Source organism: Orbicella franksi, chromosome 8 (assembly GCF_964199315.1).
Source record: "Orbicella franksi chromosome 8, jaOrbFran1.1, whole genome shotgun sequence".
Lineage (NCBI taxonomy): Eukaryota > Metazoa > Cnidaria > Anthozoa > Scleractinia > Merulinidae > Orbicella > Orbicella franksi.
In genome coordinates this window covers 28,687,466-28,714,456 of record NC_138152.1, presented here as the reverse complement: position 1 = coordinate 28,714,456, position 26,991 = coordinate 28,687,466, and the positions used below count along the sequence as shown (strand labels likewise).

The 26,991-nt window shown below is 39.5% G+C and overlaps 1 protein-coding gene across 1 annotated transcript in view; it reads left to right on the top strand.

Annotated features, from left to right (window-relative positions):
• Positions 1-47: 47 nt before the first annotated feature.
• Positions 48-26,991, top strand: part of LOC145496104 (DNA-directed RNA polymerase III subunit RPC1-like) — a 32,839-nt gene continuing 5,895 nt past the window's right edge. Inside the window, exons 1-37 of the mRNA XM_081475735.1 lie at positions 48-132; positions 1,036-1,171; positions 1,295-1,444; positions 2,195-2,354; positions 2,736-2,890; positions 3,435-3,488; positions 3,946-4,067; positions 4,848-4,947; positions 5,190-5,267; positions 5,950-6,087; positions 6,650-6,697; positions 6,940-7,043; positions 8,285-8,330; positions 8,671-8,766; positions 9,635-9,775; positions 10,468-10,537; positions 11,278-11,405; positions 11,523-11,658; positions 12,054-12,166; positions 13,451-13,502; positions 13,926-14,010; positions 15,197-15,284; positions 15,653-15,764; positions 16,519-16,632; positions 16,932-17,027; positions 17,385-17,446; positions 17,953-18,108; positions 18,594-18,715; positions 19,341-19,418; positions 20,389-20,417; positions 20,573-20,761; positions 21,313-21,464; positions 21,857-21,943; positions 24,040-24,108; positions 24,673-24,789; positions 25,743-25,851; positions 26,039-26,111. Of these exons, the coding sequence (XP_081331861.1) occupies positions 89-132; positions 1,036-1,171; positions 1,295-1,444; positions 2,195-2,354; positions 2,736-2,890; positions 3,435-3,488; positions 3,946-4,067; positions 4,848-4,947; positions 5,190-5,267; positions 5,950-6,087; positions 6,650-6,697; positions 6,940-7,043; positions 8,285-8,330; positions 8,671-8,766; positions 9,635-9,775; positions 10,468-10,537; positions 11,278-11,405; positions 11,523-11,658; positions 12,054-12,166; positions 13,451-13,502; positions 13,926-14,010; positions 15,197-15,284; positions 15,653-15,764; positions 16,519-16,632; positions 16,932-17,027; positions 17,385-17,446; positions 17,953-18,108; positions 18,594-18,715; positions 19,341-19,418; positions 20,389-20,417; positions 20,573-20,761; positions 21,313-21,464; positions 21,857-21,943; positions 24,040-24,108; positions 24,673-24,789; positions 25,743-25,851; positions 26,039-26,111 (3,809 nt within the window). The 5' untranslated portion in view covers positions 48-88. The remainder of the gene's footprint in view (positions 133-1,035; positions 1,172-1,294; positions 1,445-2,194; positions 2,355-2,735; positions 2,891-3,434; positions 3,489-3,945; positions 4,068-4,847; positions 4,948-5,189; positions 5,268-5,949; positions 6,088-6,649; positions 6,698-6,939; positions 7,044-8,284; positions 8,331-8,670; positions 8,767-9,634; positions 9,776-10,467; positions 10,538-11,277; positions 11,406-11,522; positions 11,659-12,053; positions 12,167-13,450; positions 13,503-13,925; positions 14,011-15,196; positions 15,285-15,652; positions 15,765-16,518; positions 16,633-16,931; positions 17,028-17,384; positions 17,447-17,952; positions 18,109-18,593; positions 18,716-19,340; positions 19,419-20,388; positions 20,418-20,572; positions 20,762-21,312; positions 21,465-21,856; positions 21,944-24,039; positions 24,109-24,672; positions 24,790-25,742; positions 25,852-26,038; positions 26,112-26,991) is intronic.

The following is a 26,991-nucleotide window of genomic DNA, read 5'->3' as shown; positions in this document are numbered from 1 at the left end:
CTGGGCGCGAAAAATTATAACCAACATGGCGGACAGGTGAGAGCGTGACAGAGGTATCCAAAAAACAGCTGGATTTCACGACTCCACTATGGTTAAGGAACAGTTCAAGGAATCTGGAGTTACGAAAAAGATGTAAGGCTCTTCTTGTTAGTTTTATTTGTGCCATTTTGGCTTAATATATAGGAGTGTTTATGGAGCCCGCCACATGGGTGGAATTTACTCTTCGTTTAATCTAGGGTACGTCCGGAAAGATACTCAATTTTTTTCTATTTGATCGACACATTATTAATTTAAAAACATTCATGACTCTCACCCTACCTGGATTTTTGGCGCAGCTCTAGATCTGCTGGAGCTCTGCACCCACCGCCCCCCTCCAACTCTCCAACCCTCTTCTCTCTTGGTGCATTAAGGTAACAAGGGTTACCATTTGTTTTAAAAAAAGTTATTATTTACTTTGAATAATGGTAAGAAGCTTTAAAATTTAAGTTATCCTACTGAAAGAGGATCATGTGTACAAAATAAGGCATCTGCTGCAGTTGAGTGTCAATTGATGCCCTTGGTCCACATCTCAGTCAACACTCAATCGACATCTCGATTGATACTCGATCAACACTAGATTGACATTCCACCAACATCTTGATTGACACTGGGTCAACACTTGATCAACAGCTGGTAGAGTGTCGACCGACTCATATGTATCAATCAACACTTGATGGCATGTCTGTGAAAATTAGTCAACCCTCGACTGATGGTTTGCTGAAATGTCGTTTGAGTGTTGACCGAGATGTCGATGAAGGGTCAAATGAGGATGCCTTTAGGACACATGATCCAACTAAGCAAGGCGAAAGTATAGAATGAAGGATCACATATTAAAAAAGATTTGAATGGTAGGAGTCTGCATGATTTGAATTATGCAAAAACAATAAATTTAAGCATAATACATTTTGAAGGATGATGACGTATAGAACTCATGTTAGTATGTACAATATATAATTTTAACTTGCTTACAGTATACAAATTTTGTTCCTTTTGCAGAAGCCATGTCAATTTTGGATTGTTCTCCCCAGAGCAAATACATCAATATGCACACATTCACTGTGTCAGCAAGAACCTGTATAATCAGGACCACGCCCATACCCCTGTCCCATATGGGGTGTTGGATTCACATATGGTATGGTGGATTTCCTATGGGTTTCAAAATTAAATGCGATTGCTTTTTGTTTCGATTTTTTTTTTGGTGACTTAATTTTATCAGCGCTGAGAACAATGGAACTTAACTTTGTTGATGTGACAGGGAACAAGTAGTAAAGACCGAAACTGTGAAACCTGCGGCAAAGCTCTGGCTGATTGTGTTGGTCACTATGGATACCTGGATCTTGAACTTCCGATCTTCCATGTTGGTTTCTTCAGATCAACCATAGTCATTCTTCAAACGATATGTAAAGTGAGTATGAAACAGTACTGTTGGTTGCATCTAAAATGAGTCGCTTATTACCATTCACGCGTTGGTTGCATCCAAGCTGGTGGGGAGGGGGGGGGGGGAGTTGCTGCCTTATATGGGCACTATGGGTATGTGCAGTCCCAAAGGGTAGGGTTTTCAGCTGTTTTGGTCATAAATAGGGTATTGATTTTGGCCATTTTAGTCATGAATAGGCTATGGTTTTTGCACTCTAGTCTTGAATTGGGTATGTATTAAATAAATTTTTAGAAGAAGTTACTTTTTCAGGTCATAAATAGGGTAGGGAAAATCATAGAGTTTGGTCATGGGGTCTTAATGGTAAGTGGGCTGCACACCCCCACCCAATTTTTCTGGAAGTACCAGAAGAAGAAAACTTGATTTACTGGTAACTGGGTATCACGACAGTGTTAAATGAGATGTCTTCAAATGTTTGAAGTTTACTGACCGTAATGAGAACTTCCGTACCATGGTCCAAACTTTCACACCCAAAGTATATAGAAAGAATGCAATGTTGAATACCCAGTTAGATCTTGTTTTTTTTCATGTTGTGCTTATGCTTAGATGAAACTGGCAGTCATAAGCAATTCATTTTAAAGGTAATTTTTGAGCTTTGAATAAATTGCAAACTTGAGACTTCTATGATGATCAACTGTTGGTTAGTGATGAACAACATGTTTGTGAAAATGATAAATAGTCATTCTTTTTTAAATGTATCCAATTATTTCTTCCCTACAGACATGTTCCAGAGTATTGTTACCTCCACAAGAAAAGAAGCATTTTCTGGACCAATTAAGTCGACCAGCAGTGTCTTCCTTGATGAAGAAGGGCCTGAAGAAAAAGATTGTTGAAAAGTGTAAAAAGATTTCTCACTGTCCGTACTGTGAAGCATTGAATGGTAAGTTCAGCTGGACCCCATTAATTCAAACTTCATTATTTGAAACTCCCTGTTATATTGAACACAAACCCATTTCCCTCATGTTTTCATATGTGTTTTCAGTCGTTTACTATCGGCTATGTCATGTTTCCTATTTTGCTATTTTCAAACTCACTTTTGTTTCCCCTGGCCTAAAATCAACCATTTATTTTGAACTCCATTCGTAGAGCTTAAAGATAAATGCCATAATGACATCAGACCATGTCAGGACACAGCTAGAATGTTGAAATTTTACTATAATTCATTAATAATTGATATCACTAAAAAAAATTAATTCTTGACAGATTAATGGTCCAAAATCTCCTGGAAACTGTTAGTGGTTTTGGTTTGTCCTTTTGTTAGGTTTTGTAAGAAAGAGCGGAATGATGAAGATTGTTCATGAAAAGTACAAATCAGCCAGGAAGTATGTTGATCCTGTCATCTCTGAATTCCAAGCATCATTTGGCTCAGCAATCGAATACAATAAAGAACTGGATACCTTACTCAACAGGGCTCAGGTTTGTGCAAATTATTTGTGTTTTTAGCAGGTGATGTGGGGGCCTATTGGTTAAAGAGCAGCTTTAGGCACTAATCAAGTTTTTGATTGTTTGAGTGCTGGTTAGGATCAATATAATTGTGTTGTGTTTCCAGGCTAAACACTAATTTATTTACTTTCTGAGTTCATCTTCTCCACACCAGGACTATTAATTATTGCAACAACAACAAAAACATCAATGATGAACTCATTTCTTTTAAAAACTCAGACAATAGTCCTTGGCAACCCACAATAAATTAGCAAAGCTCTTCTATACATTGTATGAGCTACTTAACTGTAACAGGGGATCAATGTTATTAAACTCAAAGATCGACCAACTGATCGATCGATCAATCAATCAATCAATCAATCAATCAATCAATCAATCAATCAATCAATCAATCAGTCAGTCAGTCAGTTAATCAATCAATTGTTTTGGCAACCTTTATAAAATTCAGGGGTTTCAATCAAGACAATCAAGTTATAAATGTACATTATACAACTGATTTTGCTTCTTCCTTCAACAGGAAGTGTTAAATCCTCTAAGAGTCATAACATTGTTTGAACAAATTCCAGATCAGGTAAGAGTTGTTAGAAAAGTGCATATTAGATCTTACTAACCACCTGTGAGGGCTACACTGGGAAAGTATTGCCCCTAGGTCTTCAGAATATGGATCAAGCAAATCCAGGTCAGCACAGAGATAGAGTTTCGGTTTTTTTTTCCAGTGGGGTACAATCAGTTCTCTTACATTGTGTGCATTTTTATGTTGCAGTTAAGATTTACTTTTACTAAACAAAGTTTTTGAATTCTGTTTGATTGTTATTTTCTTTGTCTTACTAAAAAAAGATGAAATTGGTAGACCTGAAAAATGTGAAACAAAAACACAAATTTTAATGCCAACAGATATATTCCCATGTGTACCTTTACAGCTTTGGTGAAGTTTAATCGTAAAAATTTGTTTTGTGGTGTTGAACACAATGTCACAGATACTTGCACTTTTCCTTTTTCATTTATTATAAGTACCTTTTATTTCACAGGACTGTCCTTTATTAATGATGAAACCTGAGCTAGGCAGACCAGAGAATCTTATTGTGACACGCCTACTTGTTCCGCCAGTTTGCATCAGGCCATCAGTCATTAGTGATCTCCAGAGTGGAAGGTTTGTTTATTATCTGTTGTTAGAGAACAGTTGTAATAACTTATTAGGGAGTAAAGAAAACCTTGATGGCAACAGCAATGGGAACATCACTAAACAAAATATTAGATGAGCAGAACAATGGCTGTGCACATGCATCCTAATTCATGGTACATTTCTTTGCCTTCCCCTGCAAAACAATGTTCAAATTTGAAATGACCAAATTTTGTGTTGTATGGTGAACGTGAGCAACGACGGCTATTTTTTTTAAATTTCTATTTTGAATTTAACACTGTGTTCCATATTCAGTTTCAAGATAGTTTTGACAGTGAGGAACAAACTAAATGACTTGAGAGTATCTCGAGATTCGTAGGTAACATAAAAGTTCATTTTTTATTTGACATTACCCTGGGCATCGCTGTCGTGGTTTCTCAAACTCCCTATTGATATAGCAAATACATTATATACCCTATATCAAGAAAGACAATATCCCCAGTCAGTGTAACATGCAGACTGCAGACTGCAGACTGTGGACCGGAGATAAAATAGAGACTGAAGGTAAAATGCAGACTGCAGACCAGGGGTAAAATGCAGACTGTAGACTTTTTAACTGACTTTTGCTTCTTGTAGCTTAAAATAATCTTGTGATTCATGTATCATTGACTAGAAAATGTTTCTTGAAAAAAGCAAAAAATAATCTATTTAAGCCAGATAAATCCAGCTTTGATTGATTTTGAGCTTTGCCTGAACAGGAAGTTGCAGGGCAGACTAAATCTGAGTAACCTTTAATTTTTTTTCTGGCAGTAACGAAGATGACCTGACCATGAAGCTGACAGAAATCATTTTCCTCAATGATGTTATTAGCAAACACAGAGCGACTGGAGCTAAAATACAAATGATCATGGTTTGTGCCATTGTAGATAGTTGTTATTGACTGAGCATCAGTAATCATGAATCACTGATCCTTGTGCTGATCATCCCAAAGAAACATACCTTTGATTGGATTTTTGTCCAACTTGCTACTTGTAATTTGTGTCCTCTAATTGTATCTATTAAGTAGGTGCTTCAAGTGAGAAGTACTATTAGACAATACTTAGTAACAACATTAAAAAAGTCGCATTGTGTTTTTTTGTCTCTTATTCATAGGAAGACTGGGATTTCCTTCAGCTTCAATGTGCATTGTATATTAACAGTGAAATGTCAGGAATTCCCCTAAGTATGCAGGTATGTTAGCAATCAATCAGTCAGTCAGTCAGTCAATCAGTCAGTCAGTCAGTCAGTCAGTCAGTCAGTCAGTCAATCAGTCGGTCAGTCAGTCAGTCAGTCAATTAATCAATCAGTCAGTATTAAAATAGATTGATCAACCAGTCAGACAGACAGACAGTCAGTCAGTCAGTCAGTCAATTAATTAATCAATCAGTCAGTAGTAAAATAGATTGATCATCCAGTCAGCCAGACAGACAGTTGGCCAGTCAGTGAGTCATTCAATTAATTAATCAATCAGTCAGTATCGAAATAGATTGATCAACCAATCAGACAGAAGACAGACAGTGAGTCAGTCAGTCAACCAGTCAACCAGTCAGTCAGTCAGTCAGTCAGTCAGACAGTGAGTCAGTCAGTCAGACAGTCAGTCAGTCAGTCAGTAGTCAGTCAGTCAATTAATTAATTAATCAATCAGTCAATATTAAAATAGATTAATGAACCAGTCAGACAGTCAGTCAGTCAGTCAATTAATTAATCAATCAGTCAGTATTAAAATAGATTGATCAACCACTCAGACAGACAGACAGACAGTCAGTCAGTCAGTCAGTCAACTCATCAGACAATCAATTTCAAACAACCAATTCATTGTTCCATTGGTCAGGTGGTATAATTGAAGCTTTTCATTCTTGTCTATTTTTACTAGCCCAAAAAAGGATCCCGAGGATTTGTACAAAGACTGAAAGGAAAGCAGGGTCGCTTTAGAGGGAACCTGTCTGGTAAAAGAGTTGACTATTCTGGACGCACGGTCATTTCTCCTGACCCTAACCTCCATATTGATCAGGTCAGTATATAGTGTAAACCAAGAAAGTGGCTGTCTTTGTTTGAGAGCTCAGTTCTTCCCCTGGTGGAGAGATTTACCTCTGCAAAGCAGAAAGTCTGTATAGTGAATCTTAATGGTTGCTTGTGAGGTTTTAATTGTCCTAGTCAAGTACAGATAACCTGCAATCTTGGAGACGACTTGGGTCTCTGTAGAGCGAAGCCATTGTTAAGATCCCATACATGTCTTTAGCAGTAGAGCAAAGGCATTGTTAAGATCCCATAAACATCTTTAGCAGGAGAATGACTTTGATACGTGCATGAGCATAGTCTCCTTCGGAGCTGTTATTAGGTTCGTCACGCAATGCTTCTCTTGGGAGAAGAGTTGCGTGACTACTGTAGCTTTCAGTTAGCATAATGATTTGCCAACTCTACATTGTAAGTCACTGGTAAGTTGAAAAAAAGTGCTTAGAAGTTCACTAACTATATTTTATCACATGGGAATAGGTTACCAACCTAGAAAGTTGTGCTAAACATACACACATATATATTATACAATATTAATCAACTCATGTTAATATTTTTAGGTGGCAGTTCCTGTGCATGTAGCTAAGGTTCTAACCTATCCTGAAAGGGTTAGTATAATAGATAACCTTTTTTCAATTAATTATGATGCTAATAATTATTATTGCAGTCCTTACCAATTGGCAAATTGACCATTTGCAAGGATAATATTGTCTGCCTGTTCTGACCACCTTGGGGAAATCAAGGGTTTATCAAGGATTGATCAAGGGTATTGATAAACAATGTTGATTGATACTGACTGCAGATGCCCAGTACACATGATCCAGCTATGTTGTAAATTGTGTTGATGCAGGTCACAGAAGCTAACATGAAGTTAATGAAACAGTTGATACTGAATGGAGCTGACAAACATCCAGGAGCTAACTTTATTCAACAGAGACAAACCAGCATCAGAAAGTAAGCTGACGTTAATCTCATATATACGATGAAAGCTCTCTTAAGCAGACACCTTTGGGACCCAAAAAGGTGGCTGTAACTGGAGCTAGCTGCTTACGAGAATGGTTCTCGTAAGCACCTGTGGCAACACTGTTGCATTGACAGTGTTGTAATTCCAGTCACTAGTTTCAGGATGTCACTGGATGTGTAACAGTGACAAAACAAGCAATGAAATATGGCAGTGTAATTCATGCACTGTACATACTGTGAAGAACAGAGATGTGAAGTTGATTGAGTAAAATAGGATTCCGAGGCTAATGGGGTTTCCTTTTGGGTGTCCGCTTCTGGGAACTTAAAAACAAATGAAAAGTCTAAATCCTAAGCCCTCAAAGTGTCCACGGCCACTCACGGGAATGTCTGCTTACGTGAATGAATAGAGTTTGTATGGGTGTTCAAACAGGATTTTGTGAAGGCAGTTGAACCTATACATTGTAGTAGCTGTCTACTTACGAGAGAGTCTGTTAAGAGAGCATCCACTGAAATTATTATTTGGTGACATTGGGCCATCTCTTTTGTCCTACTTGCCATCTGTAATGTTTTCTGATACATCTTAGGGTCAGTCTGCCAGAGTGTATATTTTTTGCAGGATGCAGTTACTCTCATTGGTTTCTTATTGTGATATTCAACTTGCGTTCTAGGGGTGGCAAATGGTAAATACAAGACTTTGTGAGAAGGCAAGACTAGCGTTTCTTCTTTGTGAGCCCGGGACATTTTAATAACTTTTTGAATTGTGAGACTGAGGCTTCAAAGGGTTTTAAATGCAAGCACAAGACATTTGGACTATAAGATGTTCAGATGTCATTTATAAAAACAAACAAACTTCGAGAATTTCTCAGCTTTGCAAAAAAAATAAAAAAGACTCCAAGAGAGCTTTCAAAAATTCAAGGCTGTGAAACACTCATAATTGTTAAAATACATGACTGTGAGACCTGAGAAATTAAAAATTGTTGAAAATTTTATGAGACCTGGGCTAGGTTTTTTGAAGGACCATTTGCCACCCCTCATTCTGTTTCATGCAAATCTGTAGGATTTAGCTTGTATGTATGCCTGTTATGGGCCTGAATACCCTGTGTTGACAACTGTTAATGTTGAGTGCAAGACCAAGATTAATGAATCTTGTGATCAGAGCTCTTGTTGCAAAAGAAGTACTTTTACATGTCTTGAGGGAAACATTCATTTTGTATGCTTTTATTCACACATAGGTTCCTAAAGTATGGTAATAGAAAACAGATCAGCAAAGAATTGAAGGTAGGTATTAAGTGAGAAATGATAATCTAATCTAATCTAAATTTTCCAAGTGATAAGTGATAATCTTTTTGTTGTGATGATGTGGTACATGTCCATAGATAAGTTGAGCATATTTTTCCGTGGCCAAATACACTCAGATTATAGATCATAAAAATGTTTTTATAAAATGTTGGAAACCCTTCTGGTGAAACCATAAAATTCACTCGTAGTTCCACTCGCATTTTAAACGTGGAAAAAAAAAATGCATGATTTCTATGGTATAATCAGATTTAGACAATGGAAAATGTGGTGATATGCTGACTGAGTGTGTTTTGTTTTGTGATTTTCATGGCTACTCTAGTATGGTGATATTGTGGAAAGGCACCTGATGGATGGAGATGTTGTACTGTTCAACCGACAACCTTCATTGCACAAACTAAGCATCATGGCTCACCAGGTTGGCCCAGTGATTGATTCACAACTTCTCTGTAGCTTTCCACTATAAATTCATGTTTGTTGGTCACAAGAATCTATGAGTCGATGTGATCATCTTAGAAGGAATGTGTTGATTGAAAATTAAAGTCTCCTTAGATACACAATTAATAACTGTGGAAAGTGTAATGAGAATGTTGATTGCTGATCATACTACTTCCTGAAGTCAATCGATCATTGCTTCCTGAAAGTACTGTTGAGTAACATTCAGGCCTTTTGCTAAGCATAGCAAGGCATTCAGTTGGAAGGGAGCCTGTTCAATTATTCACAGCAAATACACTAACCCTGCCTTGTACATTAGAAGCAATTTTATATGATTGGAATTTTAATCATTTTTGTTAGCATAGGGTAAGTCATGAGGAAAAATTGTAAATATTTTTTTTTATGTTGTAATTAACTACGTCCGGTATACTTAGAATTAATCTTTTTATGATTGGAATGTTATTCTTATTAGTTTACCTAGGTGTCCCCAATTAGCCTACTGTTTTACAGTGAAATAGAATTTGGAGACATTAATTACGTTATGTATTTATTTTATTTATTTATTTATTTATCTATTCATTAATTCATTTATTCAATTATTTATTTATTTATTTATTTATTTATTTATTTATTTTATGAGAACTGACAGGCCACTTCCAAGTTGCATATTTCTTCTGTTTAAAAATGAGTCCTGGTATTGTGATACAGAACCTTTCATATGGAATTAGTTTTATCTGCAAAATAATTATTGTCTTGCATATCTTGCAAGCTTGGTTCATCTGCTACACAAATGAAAAAATAAACAGTTTTATAGAAAAGTGCCAGAGCAATACACCTTTTTTTACTTCTAGGCTGTTGTGAGGCCTCATCGGACATTCCGCTTCAATGAGTGTGTTTGCACCCCTTACAATGCAGACTTTGACGGCGATGAAATGAACCTCCACCTTCCACAAACAGAGGAAGCCAAGGCCGAAGCTCTTACACTCATGGGTGTAAGTACAGTGTAAAACTAATATAATTTCATTGTTTTTGAGACACGGGATTTCAAGATTTAATAACTCCACTGTTGTTTAGTTTGTGTTCTGTTGTGAATTGACCATATTCGTATTCTTGGTACTGGACTGGAACTAGCTTGGAATGGAGGCTCATGTGGGGAAATATCATTAAAAAGAGATGAATACGTCATTTGTATTTGAAAAGACTCCCCGCTTTAGCGTCACTCTCAAGCTAGTTCCAGTTCAATACCAAGAATACAAATATGGTCTTTTGTTTGAGCTTGCTATCTTGCTAAGCAAAGTAAAGTTTCCTTTGGATTCATGATGGTTTGATGCAACTACCTCTGGCATAAAGAACTGGCATTTTTGTTCTTTAAAGTAATAAGAAGGCGAGGCTGCATGGGAAAATTTGTGGCCATAACGAACAGTCGACTCTAAGTTTTGGTAAATGTTAGGGTATGAACTCACACATGTGACAAGCTCGCAACACGTGTACAGAATTGCTTCATGCTGAACTGAAATCTACAGCTTCGCAAGCAAGTATATGCTTGAATTGCAGGAAGCAGTTCATACCCTACTCTTGTTGCAAGCTCATCGCATGCGATAAACTTGGACTGTCTAGATTGGCCCTTATAATCTTGATGTTTAGACGTTGGTTCACAGTTATTGTTATGTTCTTTTCTCTGTAGGTAAAATCTAATTTGGTGACACCAAGAAATGGCGAACCTCTTATTGCTGCTATTCAAGACTTCATCACAGGTGTGATAAAACATGAACTAAAATTTCTCACACACTGAATGCCATTTGTCTGCCACACAAGGCAACAGGACTTTAGGAACAAACAACAAACCTGAAAACAGCATCCACAAGGACTAATTGGTGCGACATATGCAATATCAAAGTGTAAGCCTGTTGGCAAAAAAACAGATTGTCGACAATAACTAGAATGTATCAGAAGAGTACAGACTGGCAAAGGGCAGGGTGGGCGGGAAAAGCTGTTGCTCGTATGGCAAGAAACAGAAAATTGAGTCACGAGACCTAGTGTGACACGTGATATCCTAACTTGGGCTCAGCCCCCTACTTCAGTGTGTGAGAACCTCATTTCTTGCCACTTTTGCAAGCTCAGGCGGCGAGAAATCGATACCTTGAATTTAACAAATAGATTCCACATTACCGTGCGTCTGCTGACAAATTGATAACAGATGATGTCAAAATGTGACAAGAACAAAAAAGTGGCACACGACGATGGCGTAGTGTCACTGAGTGCAGATGTTTTTACTGCGATTTGATCTCAGGTGCCGGCTGTTGCTGAAAGCACTGGACTAACTTTAATGCATACTGACTTGCAATTTGATAATTTGATTCAGGATACCCTGACGTTTCTGCTTCTTTCTGTTTGGTGTACACTTCACTTTTTTGGGGCTACAGTCAAATGGTTATATCATCTACTTGCTTGCTGATCTTTATTACTAATTATGTTTTTTACTATAATATTGCAGGGGCTTATCTTCTCACGCAGAAAGATGTTTTCTTCGATCGCAGTCATATCACCCAGCTGTTAGCTTATATCCTGGCTGGGAAGGATGTAAATATCAGAATTGATCTGCCACCTCCTGTCATTGTAAAGGTCAGTTTGTCGGTCAACTGGTCGGTCACTGATATCAATGATGATGATAATAATGATGATGATGACGATGATGAAATGGGTCATGTTGTTTTCAATAATCGTTTTATCTCACCGCAGCCAGTGAAATTATGGACTGGAAAGCAAGTCTTCAATGTCGTGCTACGACCAAACAAGGACATGCCAATCAAGATGAATTTACGAACAAAAGGCAAACAGTACACAAGTGGAGAAGATCTTTGTGTGAAAGACTCTTGTAAGTGAAATTCTAGGACATGCTTTTTTATTAGTAGAAGCACTCTCGTCGCCTTTCCTCTTTCTCTTCCTCACCCTCTTCTGCTTCCACTTTTGCCCCGTCTTCCATTTCCACTTCCTCTTCGTTTTCCGTTTTCTTTTCCACTTGCACCTCCTCACCCGTCTTCCACTTCCGCTTCCTCTTTTTTTTCCGTTTCCATTTTCACTTCCGCCTCTTCTCCCCTCTTCCACTTCAGCTTGCTCTTCCACTTCGGCTTCCTTTTCCACTTCCACTTTTGCTTCCTCTTCATCTTCCGTTTGCTCTTCCACTTCCGTCTCCTTTACCTTTTTTCTCCACTTCCATTTCCGCCACTCTCTTCCTCTTCCTCATTTTCATCCATTTTCTTCTGTGATCAGATGTGGTGATTCATAACAGTGAACTGATGTGTGGAGCATTGGACAAGGCAGTGCTGGGATCTGGCTCCAAGAACAGTATCTTCTATGTTCTTCTCAGAGACTTTGGTGGTCAGGTATGCCATTAACCAGTCAAACAAGCCAAACCTCTGGTCGACTTGCATGGAAAATCGAAAGCATGTCAAATTTGATTAGAGTGTATAAGAGTCAACTAAGATCTTGAATTGCGCAGCTTGTCCGAGTTTCAAAGGACGTACGCATGCTTAATTATGATGATTTGAACTTGAAACTCAATCCTAGTCTTTCTTGCAAAAGGAAATTTTTAAGCAAGAAAATTAACATAAGTAAAGTAACATGACGTTTCGACGACTTCATGTCATCATTGTCGAATGAATAAATTAAAAATAACGGCAAGGCATATTTATAGTACTTTTAAGTACTTTTAAGTACTATAAAAGACGTGAGAAACTAAATTAGCAAACGTTACATGAAAACATTCAGATAGAAAGTTTCGCGCGAATGGAATCCGCTTGCGTGTTCAGTTTCGGTCTTTTGTTCTTAATCAACAGCATTTCGAAGATTAAACATTCGAGTTTGCCACGGCATTTCTTGAGGACTTTAAAGTTCTTAAGGAAATTTTAATTTTCTTATGAATGTTCACTGCTTTAGACAAACGATCCTCAGTTTTGTTTAGGGAGCTCCATTTTACAGTACATCTGTGTTAGTTGAATGAGCATCTATGACAGCCGTTGAAAAAACTACTTTGACTGATTTAAAAGCTCGATTGCATCCTAGAGTCGTTATTCATTTGATTGTCGAAAGTATTTCGTATTTGATTTGGTTTTGCATTAGCACGTGGCTACACGATTGACTCATAAAACTCGCGCCACTTTTTCATCCAATCAGGAGTAAAACCAAAAACCAATCGCGACTCGTCTCGTTCGCACAGTTTTCCCGCGCTTTGCGTCAGCTACACGCATTTGCTTTGAATTTTGATTGGTTGACTGGATTGTCTGCGTCCTTTGTGATTGGCTAGAGTGAAAACTTGAGTTTCGACACTTCTCGACAACTGTTCTATTCAATGTTATTTTAAATCTACTAGTGTTCTATCACGAATGCCGTTCTCTGATTGACTACGCTACTCACTATCTATTCTGTGTTAGATAGTGAGTAGCATAGCAGCATGCCCCTGTTAACAAAATGAAGGCCGCTTCTTGGCGTTTTCGAAGTGTCTGTGAAGAGGATTTAGATTAAGTTTTGAGCGACTAGTAGATTTATAATAAAACAATTAGATTATTCGCTCTCGATTTCTATCGCGCGATAGAAATCTCGAGCTCATAATCTAATTGTTTATTATGTTAAATTCTGTGTTTGAACGAAACGTTTTTTTCTTTGTCCAGGCTGCTGCAGATGCCATGTGGAGAGTAGCAAGAGTGTGTCCATTTTTTCTGAGTAAGCGAGACCATGTATATTAAATGAACCCACTGAAGTAACCCTCATTGTCAAAAAACTCTTTTGTCCTTTGTTGAAAGTTGCAGTCCTGTTGTACGAAAACTTAAACAATAAATTCTCACTTCAGGTCTATTACCGCGAAAGAATCGTTTATTTACAATTTATCGCGACAAATTTCTCCTTCAACTTCTGATAACCTATTTCCCTGATTTTGCGTCGGTACGCTTAAGTTTCTGCTACTCAAAGCGACAATTCTCCTTACCGAACCATATAAAGTTCTTTTGACATAAGCATTGAGAATTTGGTGTTAAATCGAGACAATATGCTTACGTTGATGTCTTTCTATATTCTCATCACTTGCCTGGTTGATAACGTATCGCTAAGGTAAGGAGAATTTACATGTCGACCGCTTTTATTTGCCAGGTAATAGAGGATTCTCCATCGGCATCGGTGACGTCACGCCGGGGCAAGGTCTTCTGAAAGCAAAGGACGATCTTCTCAGTAACGGGTGCGTGTTTTTTTTTAAAAAAACGGAGGTTTCTCTCTGAAAATGCATCAGATGTTTCCCGTCCACGCTACGCCGGAGGAAAAACGCAACAATTACCGGTCACTTAAGATTTGCATTTGAAGAAACCTAGGGCAAGGAAATCACTTGATTATCGTAACGTCCTCGTTTTCGAAAAGCTCCGTTTTTGTGACGGATTAGTGTGGACAGTAGACCTAACCGTAGAAATAAAGCTGCGTTTTCAAATTTATCCGGCGTAGTATGGTGGGGCCTTAAACAAAGCTAAAACTAACCTTTACTGCTTACTACCTATAACCTCGGGTGGTGTTTATTTAACAGTAGGGAGTTTAAGAAAACCACGACGGCAACGACAACAGCTACGTCGGTAAACAAAAGTTTTAATGAGCAGAACAATGGCTGTGCACGTGCGTTATAATTCTTGGTACATTTCTTTGCCGTCCTCTGCAAAACAACAATGTGAAATGACCGAACTCTGCGTTGTCTGGAGGACGTGAACCACAACAGCTAATTTTTTAAATTTCTATTTCAAACTTATCGCTGTTTCAGATTTAGTTTCGTGTTAGTTTTGACAGTTATAAACAAAGTAAATGAGTACCCCTTGTAATTTCCCGAAGATTTCTTTAGCCGAGTTGACTGAACGTCAGACTATTTTACGTAAGGTACGTTCTTGATTATTCAACTAATTGTCAACGAAGCATGATTTTTCAGCTAGGTATACTGTGATTAAAGTAGTGCCGTGCAAAAAGTCGGACGAATCTTGCGAAGCTACGTGGACTTAAAAGGTTAACTGAGGCTCGTACTGTTAACTGAGGCTCGCCTCCGGATCGAGCGGTCCGGGTTCGAGCCCTGGCCGGGGACATTGTGTTGTGTTCAGTGGCGAGACACTTTACTCTGACAGTGCCTCTCTCCACCCAGGTGTATAAACGGGTATCGGCGACTTTAATGTCGGTGGGTAACTTTGCAATGGACTAGCATCCCACCCAGGAAGGGGGGGGGGGTAGAAATACTGCTAGTCGCTTCATGCTACTGAAACCGGGATAAGCTCAGACCTGATGGGCCACTTGGCTCGTGTGAAGAATTTACCTTTTACCTTTCTGTATAGAAGTGCAGTTTTGAATTGATTTTAAAATGTAAGATTGAAAAGACAGGCTATGCGTTTTTATTTCAGTTATTCCAAGTGTGACAACTTCATCCAGGATTTCAAAGAAGGCAAGTTACAAACTCAGCCAGGTTGTAGCGCAGATGATACGCTTGAGGTGAGTGTTCAGCAAACTGAGAACATTTGTATTGTAGTTGATATAATTGCAAGGCTACAGGCATTAAGACTATGACACACTTGGCCGCTTTCATGAAACATAATTACCGATGCTCTATAGAGAGAAGTATTTCCGAAGTCTCTTTCGAAGTTGGCCGAAGTTTACTAGGAGATTTCCGAAACTTGTCGAAGATAATTAGAATACTTCTACGGATTTCCGAAGATTTCCGAAGATTCCAAAGACCATCTGAATTAATTTTAATAACTGCCCAACATAAAATGTTGAGGGCTAACCTGGAGTACGATTTACGCCCAGGTAACTTTGCACGTATTTCATTCTAAAATGTTTGTGTGTTTTTATTGTTTCAGGCTGTGATTCTAAAGGAACTTTCTGTCATCAGAGATCACGCAGGAAAGGCATGCCTGCGTGAACTACACAAGACAAACAGTCCCCTAACAATGGCGGTCTGTGGTTCAAAAGGTCAGTGGACAGTTCGCTGCTATGTGTTATTCTCAAGATGAGACATTAAACATTGCACAGAAGCTTTTATTTGAATGGTCACTAACTAGGATTTCATCCACAAACTTTAATGTTAGAACCACCTTGTACAGCATAATAAACAGTACCACATGAAAGTACTGTTCAACAGCTTTCATTTGAATGGTCACACACTAGGGTTTTATCCACAGACTTGAAAGTTAGAACCACCTTGTACAGCATAATAAACAGTACCACATGAAAGTACTGCTCAATAGCTTTCATTTGAATGGTTACACACTAAGGTTTTACCCGCAGACTTAGCAGTTAAAACCACCTTGTACAGCATAATAAACAGTACCACATGAAAGTACTGCTCAATAGCTTTCATTCAAATGGTCTCACACTAGGCTTTCACCCGCAGAATTGCGGAAAGTTAAAACCACATTGTAAAGCGGAATAAGCAGTACCACATGGAAGTACTGCTCAATAGCTTTCTGTTGAATGGTCACACACTAGGGTTTCATCCACAGACTTAAAAAGTCATAATAAGCAGTACTTCATGGAAAGATTGCTCAAAAACTTCCTTTTGAATGGTGTTATTGTAGGGTTTGTTCGCCTGCGAAAGCGGTAGCCTTCTATTGTTCTGTTTTTAATGATATTGAACGTGGCCACTTAAATTAACTTTCTCCTTATTACGACAGCCTCATGCGCCTGGTTAACTGTTTTTTTTGTCCGTTTGTGTTAACCTTTACAGGTTCGTTCATCAACATCTCACAGATGATCGCTTGTGTTGGACAGCAGGCAATCTCTGGCAAGAGAATTCCAAATGGATTTGAAGACAGAGCGCTGCCTCACTTCAAACGACACTGTAAGACCTGTTTCCCCTTCCACCTCCTCCCCTAAAATAATGCTGTTTTAACCTTGAAGACTCCTTCATGCCATCCGTTTATTGATTGGGGTTTCTCTTTTCTTGGAAAAGTGACTACTCTAGAAAAAATTCATATGAAACATTCGTTTGAATTTTAGCTTTATTTTGCGAGAAAGATGCGAAGCATTTTGTCGCTTCGATTTTTTAATCAATCTACCATTAACCTTGCCTCATTAATAACTGATTTGATTTCTTGTTTTAAATGTATTGTTCATTGTTCTCAATGTATTTCTGTACAGCAAAATTTCCCGCCGCGAAAGGATTTGTAAAGAACAGCTTCTATTCCGGGCTAACTCCAACGGAGTTCTTCTTTCACACCATGGCTGGAAGAGAAGGTATTATCAACATATAAATTCTCCTTAATAGCGTTCACCTATTTTCTGTAATTCATCTTGGGAGAAATTGATTTTTGATCAAGAATTTTTCCTGAGATGATTAGATCCTTAATTCCCTTAACCTGTTTGCTTGAATGGTAGGGAGAAACTAGAAGTTGATAATCAAGTCAGTTTTTCACTTGTGTTCCATCAATGTAGTCTTATTTGTGACAGAAAACAGAAACGGCTGACTGATTTTAAGATGAAGGGTGGGTTTGCATTTCAAATTTTATTTTTTCTGAGAGGGTTGTTATATTTGAAGAGAGACACTAAATGCAGGAAACAGAGTATGTAACAAATATTTTATCTGTCATTTAGGACTTGTGGATACTGCTGTCAAGACTGCAGAAACTGGATACATGCAAAGGAGATTGGTTAAGGTATTTGGGCCTTTATTAGCTTGTGCTTATTACAAAAATAACTCAGTTTCAAGACAGGTTTGCTTGTCAAGGGGCGGTGGCCTCATGGTTAGTGCTGTGGATCGAGCGGTCCTGGGTCGAGCCCTGGCCGGGGAAATTGTATTGTGTCCTTGGGCAAGACATGTGACTCTCACAGTGCCTCTCTCCACCCGACTGGCGAACTGTTATGGTAACTTGACAAAATTTCCTGGGGAGGGGGTTGGCGGCAAACCTGCTTTGAATCTTCCATCCAGGATGGAGCGGTGCTACAGAACTGCAGAACTGCTACCTGCTACAGAAACCGGAGTTCAGCGCCACACAGTCTTAACACGTGAACAAATTGTACCTTTATATGTTTCCGATACGCTGGTTCGCGTTCTTTCTCTGGTTCTCGCGTTCTCTACAAAATCAAATTTGCTCAAGATGATGTGAAGAAAATTTGTGAAATGACTAAAGAGAATTCTAATTTTGGGTTATATGATATTCAGTCGTTAGAGGATCTGGCGACCCAATACGATCTGACAGTGAGGAATTCAGTCGGTGACGTTGTACAGTTCATGTACGGAGGAGACGGACTGGATCCCACTGACATGGAGGGAAAGGACAAACCGCTGGACTACAATCGCGTGTTCAGCCACGTTCAGGTGAAAACTTTGCTCTCAGCTCCTTGTGTGATATAAAGCTCAAGCATTTTGTTGTTATCCAACTCCACTCCTGAAGTAGAGTGCAAATAATGCGCCACATTTAAATCTGTATATATTCCTTCAGATATTCACTTGAATCTTCATCATCTACGAGTATATTACGAACTCACAACGTGACCAGCTCCCAGGTGGCTTGATAGCTCAGTTGGTAGAGCACTGCACCGGTGTCGCAGAGGTCATGGGTTCGAATCCCGTTCAGGCCTGAATTTTTTTCAGGCTTTAATTTCACAGCTGCTTAAGTTGTGTATATAAACTGCAATGATCAATCATATCTGCACACTTACACTCTGTTAAACATTCAAAATCAAGTTGAGATCATTATAATCGGTTACAGTCTTGTTCAACTTTGACTACCCGTTCTCCATTTTATGTAATGTCTGGAATTGTTCTCATAAAATTATTTTTCATTTTGATTGTGTTTACAGTGCTCAGTGCCGATGAAAGAGGAAGACCCACTTACTCCGGAGGAGATACTCAAGGACGCCTTACCAGCTATTGACGGACCTGAATTTGAAGACTGTGGAACTGAGTTTAAGAAGGATTTAAGGTGAGCTTTTGTTTTAAAGCTTGCCGCACACGTATTTGCGAGCTTCGTTGATGCAAATTTGGTCGGGAATGTGTGGACAAAAATCACACGATCCCGTGGTTTTCGTCAGCGTTGTTCCTAAGCAACGTGTCGCATGCCTATGACCTCACGGGTGCCTGAGTTATGGTTTGATTGGTTAATAGGAACCGCGAACGAAAAATTATCAAGTGTGGGCTCATAACAAATATTCATCACTGCTGTTCCTTTTCTCGCTTGTCCATCACAAAAACGATATTTCCCCATAATTTAAATCTCCTAATTTCTAATTTGGCTTTGAGGCTTGGGCGAACAAAACAAAAGAAATCACATCGAATTTGACGGATGAATAATTTTTTTTTCCCTAAACCTCGGAGCTAAGTTAGAATTTTGGTGCATCGAATTGGCTTATTTGTGGGGTATCAAAGCCACTCCTTGTGGGGTGACAAAGCCACTCTTGTTACTTGGCAACTGTCGCTGACGAGGAAGTGAAATTTGCTAGCTCATTCTGTCTTTGACTCTATGATGCCTAGACCGATCAACACACGCTAAATCTTTGTTACCCTTAACACGACTGGAAGAAAGCATGTATTCTTTTGTTTGTATTTAGAGCATTCGTGGAAGACATTGCCAAAAAGGTAGAGACAAAGCATCGACAGCTTGGTCTGGGAGCTCACTCCTCTCTCAGGTATTTCTTTAATCTTCGGCAAAGGTGAATTATCCCTACAAACGCATTTGACTTTTCCAACATCTTTCATCATTTTATACCTTGAATTTTGTGTAGTAATCAATCTTTGGGATGTTAGGCACTTATATTAGTATAGTTCAGAGTTCTTTTGAGCGGTTTTCAATAGGTCTTTTCTGAATTACCTTGAACCTCTTTCTCAAAGCGAGTCTTAATGCCCACTCTTTCATATGAAAATGAGATTTCATTCACATGCAAATTAAACTCATTTTCATATGAATGGCTGTGCACCGGGCCTTTTTTTTAGGTCAACTCTGAAATGGCTATTGAGTGTGACTGTCGTAAAACCAAACCCAAGGTAATCACTTTGGCCAATCACAAAGGACAGCGAAAATCCAGTGAACCAATAACCAATCAAAACTCGATAGATACATGTAGCTGACGCAAAGCGCGGGAAAACGTGTGCGAGCGAGGGACGATTGGTTTTGGTTTTACTTCTGATTGGATGAAAAAGTGGCGCGAGTTTTATAAGCCAATCGTGTGCAGCAAAGTGGTGCAAATAACTTTTTGACATTCGAATGAAGCTACTTTAATCGATTTGCAAATTTATTAATAGCATGTAGTTACTCATTTCAGAGCATGAACAGGTTAGCAGCAGTCATTTAAAACCGCTTAGAGGAGCTCAGTCACGGTATTTTGAGTTAGTTTGGCCACATAAAAATTACCTTTAAATGGTAGGAAACCTGAAAATAACAGTTTAATAATGTGGAAAAACACCAAAGAGATAATGATAAACCATAAAGGAACAAGGATGACTAAGGATGGAGAAGATTAACACGGATTACAAACGACGAATTTGAAAAATTGAGGCTAAACTTTTCAATATGCGCAAACCGTGACTTAGCCCCTTTAAAGTTAAGGTTATACTTTATGAATTATCTGTATTATGACCAATAATTCCTTTCTGTTCCAGTGCGTCTGAAACGAATAACCTTCCTAAGGGTAGGTAACTGTGCTTCTTGTTCATTCGATAAATACGACTGCTTCCCTGTATATGAATGACTTTTAATCCCTTTTCTAAAGAAAATTTAGCTACCTTTCAACGCAGACCGGAAGTGAAAAACATCGAAGTCACTCTACTTCCGTTTTTCTGCTAGTGTTGTCATGGGTAGACCGTTGTACCAAGTCCCAACTGAAGCAGTTCCTGAGCCTTTGTAAGGAGAAGTACTCAAGAGCAAAGATTGAGCCCAGTACAGCAGTGGGTGCCCTGTGTGCTCAGAGTATTGGGGAGCCTGGAACACAGATGACTCTGAAGACGTTTCACTTCGCTGGAGTCGCTTCAATGAGTATCCTTGATAAAGGTCACAGTTTACGAAATAGTCTTCAAATTAAGAAAACCCCTAAATATTGGACAAGATGGAGACGGACTAGGAACGAAAAAACCGTCTGCAAAAGCGTCCAAGAAAATTTAAAATTTGCTCTTCGCGCTTACGCGAAGAAGGCGGGAATTTCTTCGCAAACGTCATCGAAATCCTAAGTTCCAATTGGCTCACAACAAACTCTTCCCAGTGTTCACTTGGCGTTTCAGACTAGTTTATCAGAGTTACTTTGCTGCGTTTTTTTTTTCGTGTGTCTTTGTTGGGGAACCTTTCCTTCAGTCTCCGATCGAGTTAAAACAAACGCTTCAGTCTCTAAATGTTAAATGAACGTTGTACGATTGATTGTGCCAAAGCTTGCCGAGAAATTGGAGACCTAAACAGTTTAGTGTTTCGGCAAAATTTGTGGCTGGCGAAAGCCAGAAAAGTTTATTTTATTGGGGAAAAGTCAGGGAATTTTGAAACGTCCTGCCTGTGGAAACCATGCATACAGGCTTAGTTTGTTTTCTTAATAAAGCCAGATATCACCCTTGGCGTTCCTCGTATAAAGGAAATCATCAACGCATCTCGGTCCATTAGCACTCCAATCATCTCCGCGCAGCTTATGAATGACAAAAACGCTGACGAGGCACGAGGGGTCAAAGGCCGGGTTGAGAAAACCCTACTAGGAGAGGTATGGCGAAAACTAGTAAACTGTGGGTGGGGAGGGGGGGGGGGGGTTGAGTAACCTCTAGCCCCTGAATTTAACAAACAATAAATTCATTTGTTTGTATAATGTGATCGTTTTGGCGAGGGTAGTTGTAAAAAGAGCTGTTGTTGGTGACCGTTTCGACAACCTGAGGGAAAGTCCTCTTTGAATTGTGGAAGCATCAGTCACCAACCACAGTTCTTTTCAGAACTACCTTCACCCGGACGATCACACTATTCGAACCAATGATACTCCTGGGTTCAAACCATGTACTGATTAACAAATTCATTTTTTACGTAGCTAATCTTGCACTGAGCAGTCTGAGGACAGCATAGACCTTATCATGACGTGTTTGACCAGTTAAACTTGTTTGACAGGTTTCAGAGTATATCGAAGAAGTTTTCCTGCCTGACAGCTGTTTTATTCTTGTCAAACTGGCGATGGACAGGATCAAATTGCTTAAGGTAAGCCTTTTAATAGGAGTATGAACTGCAGAGCTATTATTCAATGGATGTTGCACAAGTAAACCAAAGTTATCGCACTGAAAATCATTATAGCAACAAATGGTCCATTACACCAATTGAAAGTTGATGTAGAACGCTTTGGTAACACTGCGAAAAACGGGTGGTAAGCGCGTGAAAACGTGTAACCGGTGGCAAGCGCGGGAAAGCATGTAACGGATTTCAAGCGCGGGAAAGCTTGTAACGGGTGTCAATCGTGGGAATAACACCTAACGGGTGGCAAGCGCGGGAAAACGTGGAACGGGTGGCAAGTGCGGGAAAACATGGAACGGGTGGCAAGTGCGGGAAAACATGGAACGGGTGGCAAGTGCGGGACAACATGGAAAGGGTGGCAAGCGCGGGAAAACTGGTTACGGATTTCAAGCGCGGGAAAACATGTAACGGGTGTCGTGCGCGGTAATAAAAGGTAACGGGTGGGAAGTAACAAATGCCAAATTATTTTCAACTCTTCCTGTTTGGTCCGGGCTTTTAATGCACGGCAAGGGCAGAGAAACATTTTAAGGGTGGAAAGCGCGGGGAAAAAAGTAACGGGTGGCAAAATTTTGTCCCCTCTTTTTCTTGTTTGGTCAGGGCTTTAACGGGCGGCAAAGGCGGAGAAACATGTAACGGGTGGAAAGCGCGGGAAGAAAAGTAACGTGTGGCAAACTTTTGTCCCCTCCTTTTTTTGTTTGGTCAGGGCTTTAACGGGCGGCAAGGGCGGAAAAACATGTGACAGGTGGCAAGTGCAAGATCACATGTAGCGGGTGGCAAAGGGTAAGACGGCGTGTAGCAGGTTGCAAGCGCAGGATAACATGAAATGTGTGGCAAGCGCGGGAAAATATGTTACAGGTAGTTTATAGGCGTGGGAAACCTTGAACGGGTGAAAAGCGCGCGAAAACCTTGAACGGGTGGTAAGCGGGGAAAAAGATGTAACGCGTGGCAAGCGGGAAAAACGTGAAACGGGCAGAGATTGCGGGAAAACGTTAAGCGGGTGGCAAGCGCGGGGAAACATTGAACAGTCGGCAAGCGCGGGAAAATATTAACGGTTGCCAAGTGCGGGAATGTTTTATCAAGTGTGAATCATAGAGGAATTTTTGACGATGATAAGCGCGGGAAAACGTTACTTCGCGGTGAGAGCGGGAAACATCGAACGGGTCCCGAGGCTCGATAAGACGGTCACTTGAATTATGTCACTGTAATATTAAATATATGTATTTTGTTGACCTTGTAAAGAAGATGAATACAATATAAAAGACAAAACCGTAAACGTGATCCGTCAGCGACATAGGATAAACAATGTGCCGTTAGTCAAGGAGTTTTACTTAGTTCAACTCTAAGTGTTCACTTGGTTTAATTGAAAAATGCTCAGGGCTGGTTATCTTGCCACACAAGGTTTGACTTAGCAGATGACCTGTTGACTTGCGATCATACGTGTAAGGGGTTTCAGGTGACAAATTGTATGAACACAAGATAATGTATGTACACGAGAAAGGTGATTACTTCAACTTAACTGATGTGTGCAGTTGTTTAATTAGGCAATAGGGAGTTTAAGAAAACCAGGACGGCAACGGAAACGGGAAAGTCGCTAAACACAAGATTTAAGGACAAAATATGTACAAGACTAAAAAATGTTTAAAAATGGTTAAAAAAGTAAAACACCAAACGTGTTCGACATAATGTCAATATTTAATCAGCAGAACATTGGCTGTGCACGTATTCTTGGTACATTTCTTTTCCGTCTTCTACAAAACAACAACGTCAGATGACTAAATTCTGTGTTATCTGGAAAATGTGAACCGCCGTGACAACGGCTAACTTTTTTTTTTCTATTTCAAATTTATCGCTGTATTCCAGGTGTAGTTTCGTGTTTGTTTTGACAGTGATAAACGAACAGGAAAATTACTGTTTTTTCTGTTTTTTCGGTTCACAACTGTCTTGCCGCCGTATCATCTTGGGAAGAGCAACAACAGAGAAGGGGCTAGTGAGCTTTTCCTAAATTAGGGTTAGTTTTCCACGCTGCTCATCACTTCTACTGTCTCTTATTGTTCTCCTTGTAACAGCTCGAAGTTGACGTGGACTCCATACGATTTGCTATCTGCAGTACAAGAAAACTTAAACTGAAACCCTCGGTATGGATGGCTTGTGAACATGTTTGTAGATGTACTAAGTAGTAGTAGGCCTCCGTCGGTCAGGGTTGACCATGGGTAGCATCCTAGTCGACTAAGTAGACCACTAAGAAATAAGTAGCGAACCAGTTGAACCAGTTGAACCAGTTGAACCAGTTGAACCAGTTACCGTGAACCAGCTAAAATAGTAAGTAAACGTTGGTGGACCATTTAGTGAACTACTTGAATCAGTAAGTGAACCGGCTGAACCAGTTAGCGAACCAGTTCAACCGGTTAGTGGATGAGCTAAACGGGTAATTGAACGTTAGTGAACCATTTAGTGAACCACTTGAATCAGCAAGTGAACCGGGTGAACCAGTTAGTGAACCACGTACACAAGTCAGTAGGCGAGGACTTTTCAATTCGTTGAAAACACAGAATGTTTGTTCTTAACAGAACCATGATCAGGACGGGTCTTAAAGAGTTTAGACCTACATTTCGTAGAGAGTTAGAGTGCAATTTTGTGCGGAGTGGAGAAGGGGTGTACCGTACTTGTCGACCGGTTAATAACGGGTGTTTTTCTTTCAGCAAGTGACAGCCCTCAGCAAGTCCGAGCTCTGTATTTATCCAAGTGAGAGCAGTAAGTCCTCTCTACATTACACAATGCAGCAGCTCAAGACAGACTTGCCTGATGTGCTCATCAAGGTATCTTAGCTGAGCGGCAAACCTTTAACTTTTGTCTGAAAGTAGCTACTTCGCGATTTGTGCATCTTGAAAAGTTTAGCGTATGCTTTTCAAGTTCGTCGTCTATAATCCGCTTTAATCTTCTCCATCCTTAACCATTTTGTTCCTTTATGGTTTATTATTATCTCTTCAGTGTTTTCTATCTTAGCAAACTACTATTTTCAGTTTTCCTTCAATTTAAAGGTAATTTTGTACATGGCCAAAATTACTCAGAATACCGTGACTGAGCTTCTTTAAGCACGGCCAAACGAGGATGAGGGAAGCCGAGAGCTCAAACTCATGCCCTCGAATAGAGCGTCTTCACTCACGTGGCCAGCAACCATGCTAATTTATTAGAACAAAAGAAAGTGTTTACATAAGAAAAGAGTTCAACTCCCACAGGATTGATAAGAAATCCCAACATGGCCGCTGTTTCATTGTTTTGGAACACCAAAATGACCCTCTCGCGCGCTCTCATCTCGCATCCAACCTTTTAGAACCTGTTCAAAGTTTCACGAATCCATGATAATTTTATTCCGTCGCGCGTTGCGTGATTTTAATCATCTCTTGTATACTGTTATTCGCGTTTGGCTTCGCTTGAATGAAAGTCTTTGAGGAACACCGCTGTTGTTGTTGAATGTTTATAGTGGTCGATGGACTTAGCTACAACTAGCTAGTTGTCAAGCGTGCCAAAGAAATATTTCAAATAAACATAATAGACCTAAAAATCCCAACTGGCGGGAGGCAGACCAGTTGGCTATTTACAAGCATGACCGAGGAGTTGAACTAGGGTCTAGCGAGGAACAACTCCAGCTTAGTGGTCAGAGCGGGACTCATTGTATTTTAGCCCAGTCTTTGGATGATAACCGCTATCATGGCTGTCATACTGATATTATTTTATTTTATTTTTTTCCTTTTTTTTCTCATGTTTTTAGGGTCATAAAAATGTAAACCGCGCCATAATTCATGTAGACGAGGCTCAAGGAGATACCTACAAGCTGCTGGTGGAAGGCGATGATTTGCTGTCTGTAATGTCCACTGTTGGTCAGTTTTGAAAAACAATTGTTCTTAACTTGTTGATTTGAAGAGAACTTCTGTGTTCTGTGAATATTTATTTTCTGTTATATCAAGGCAATATCCCCAGTTGATAATATTCTTTCTTCTCATCACCTGCCTGCCACACAGTGTCTCCTTCTCCTGATTGGATGATAATTATAGTTTTTATTTGTAGGCGTCAAAGGCACAGCAACCACGTCCAACAACACGGCTGAAGTGGAGAAAGTTCTTGGAATCGAAGCTGCCAGGTTGGGAGATGTTTAAAACTCAGTTTTAACAATAGGTTTATTTTACCTCAGTTTCAAGACGAGTCTTGGTGTAAAACCTTTCATATGGAAACCACTTTTACTCACTACGTCACTATCATGCAAATCAAACACATGTTCAATTGAGTGTTTTCGCACAGGACGCATTACCAAACAGAGGCAAAAAGCGGCAATAAAATGCATTATTCAGATTACCTGACTAGTAAAGCTGTGGTCTAAGAAAAATTACAAGGAGCCCAAAGGTTCCTAACCAAGAACATTAAGTTTTTTCGGTCGCCTGTGGCACCTGGGTGCGTCTAGAGCACAACATTCAGATAATCCGACATTTCAGTTACGCCCTGCCATATTTGGTCATCCTAGTGGCAAAATATGTAAAGTTCGAATTATTCTAACTCTCATTGAAACTATCCCCAGTAGCATGTAGTTTGTTTTCATCATTTGGGAAACAGCGGGTGGAAAATGCTGAATTTCGTTTTGAAGACTTTAAGTCAAAGAGGGCATAACTTTGTTTTCTCTGTGCCTCATAAAAGAGGGCCTCTCAGTGGTTTTGGGTAACAAGGGTACATGATCACTTATTTCAAGGGAACAAGGGATATTTTTGGGATTAATATGAGAGAACAAGAGATATCTCTATTATTAAAAGGAACTTTGACAAAAAAATTCTTAATGAACAATGGAATTTATTAATAAGTAACAAGGGACCCCCCTCTTCCCCCTGGGAGGCCCTCATAACAGATGTTTATTACCCAAAGAACCCATTGCGATCCCCAGATTGAAGGTAGGACAGATTCGTTTTACCTAACATGCACTATAGAATTTATTTACTAAATAGATATCCTTTGTGTCTGCTTCTCTGTTACCA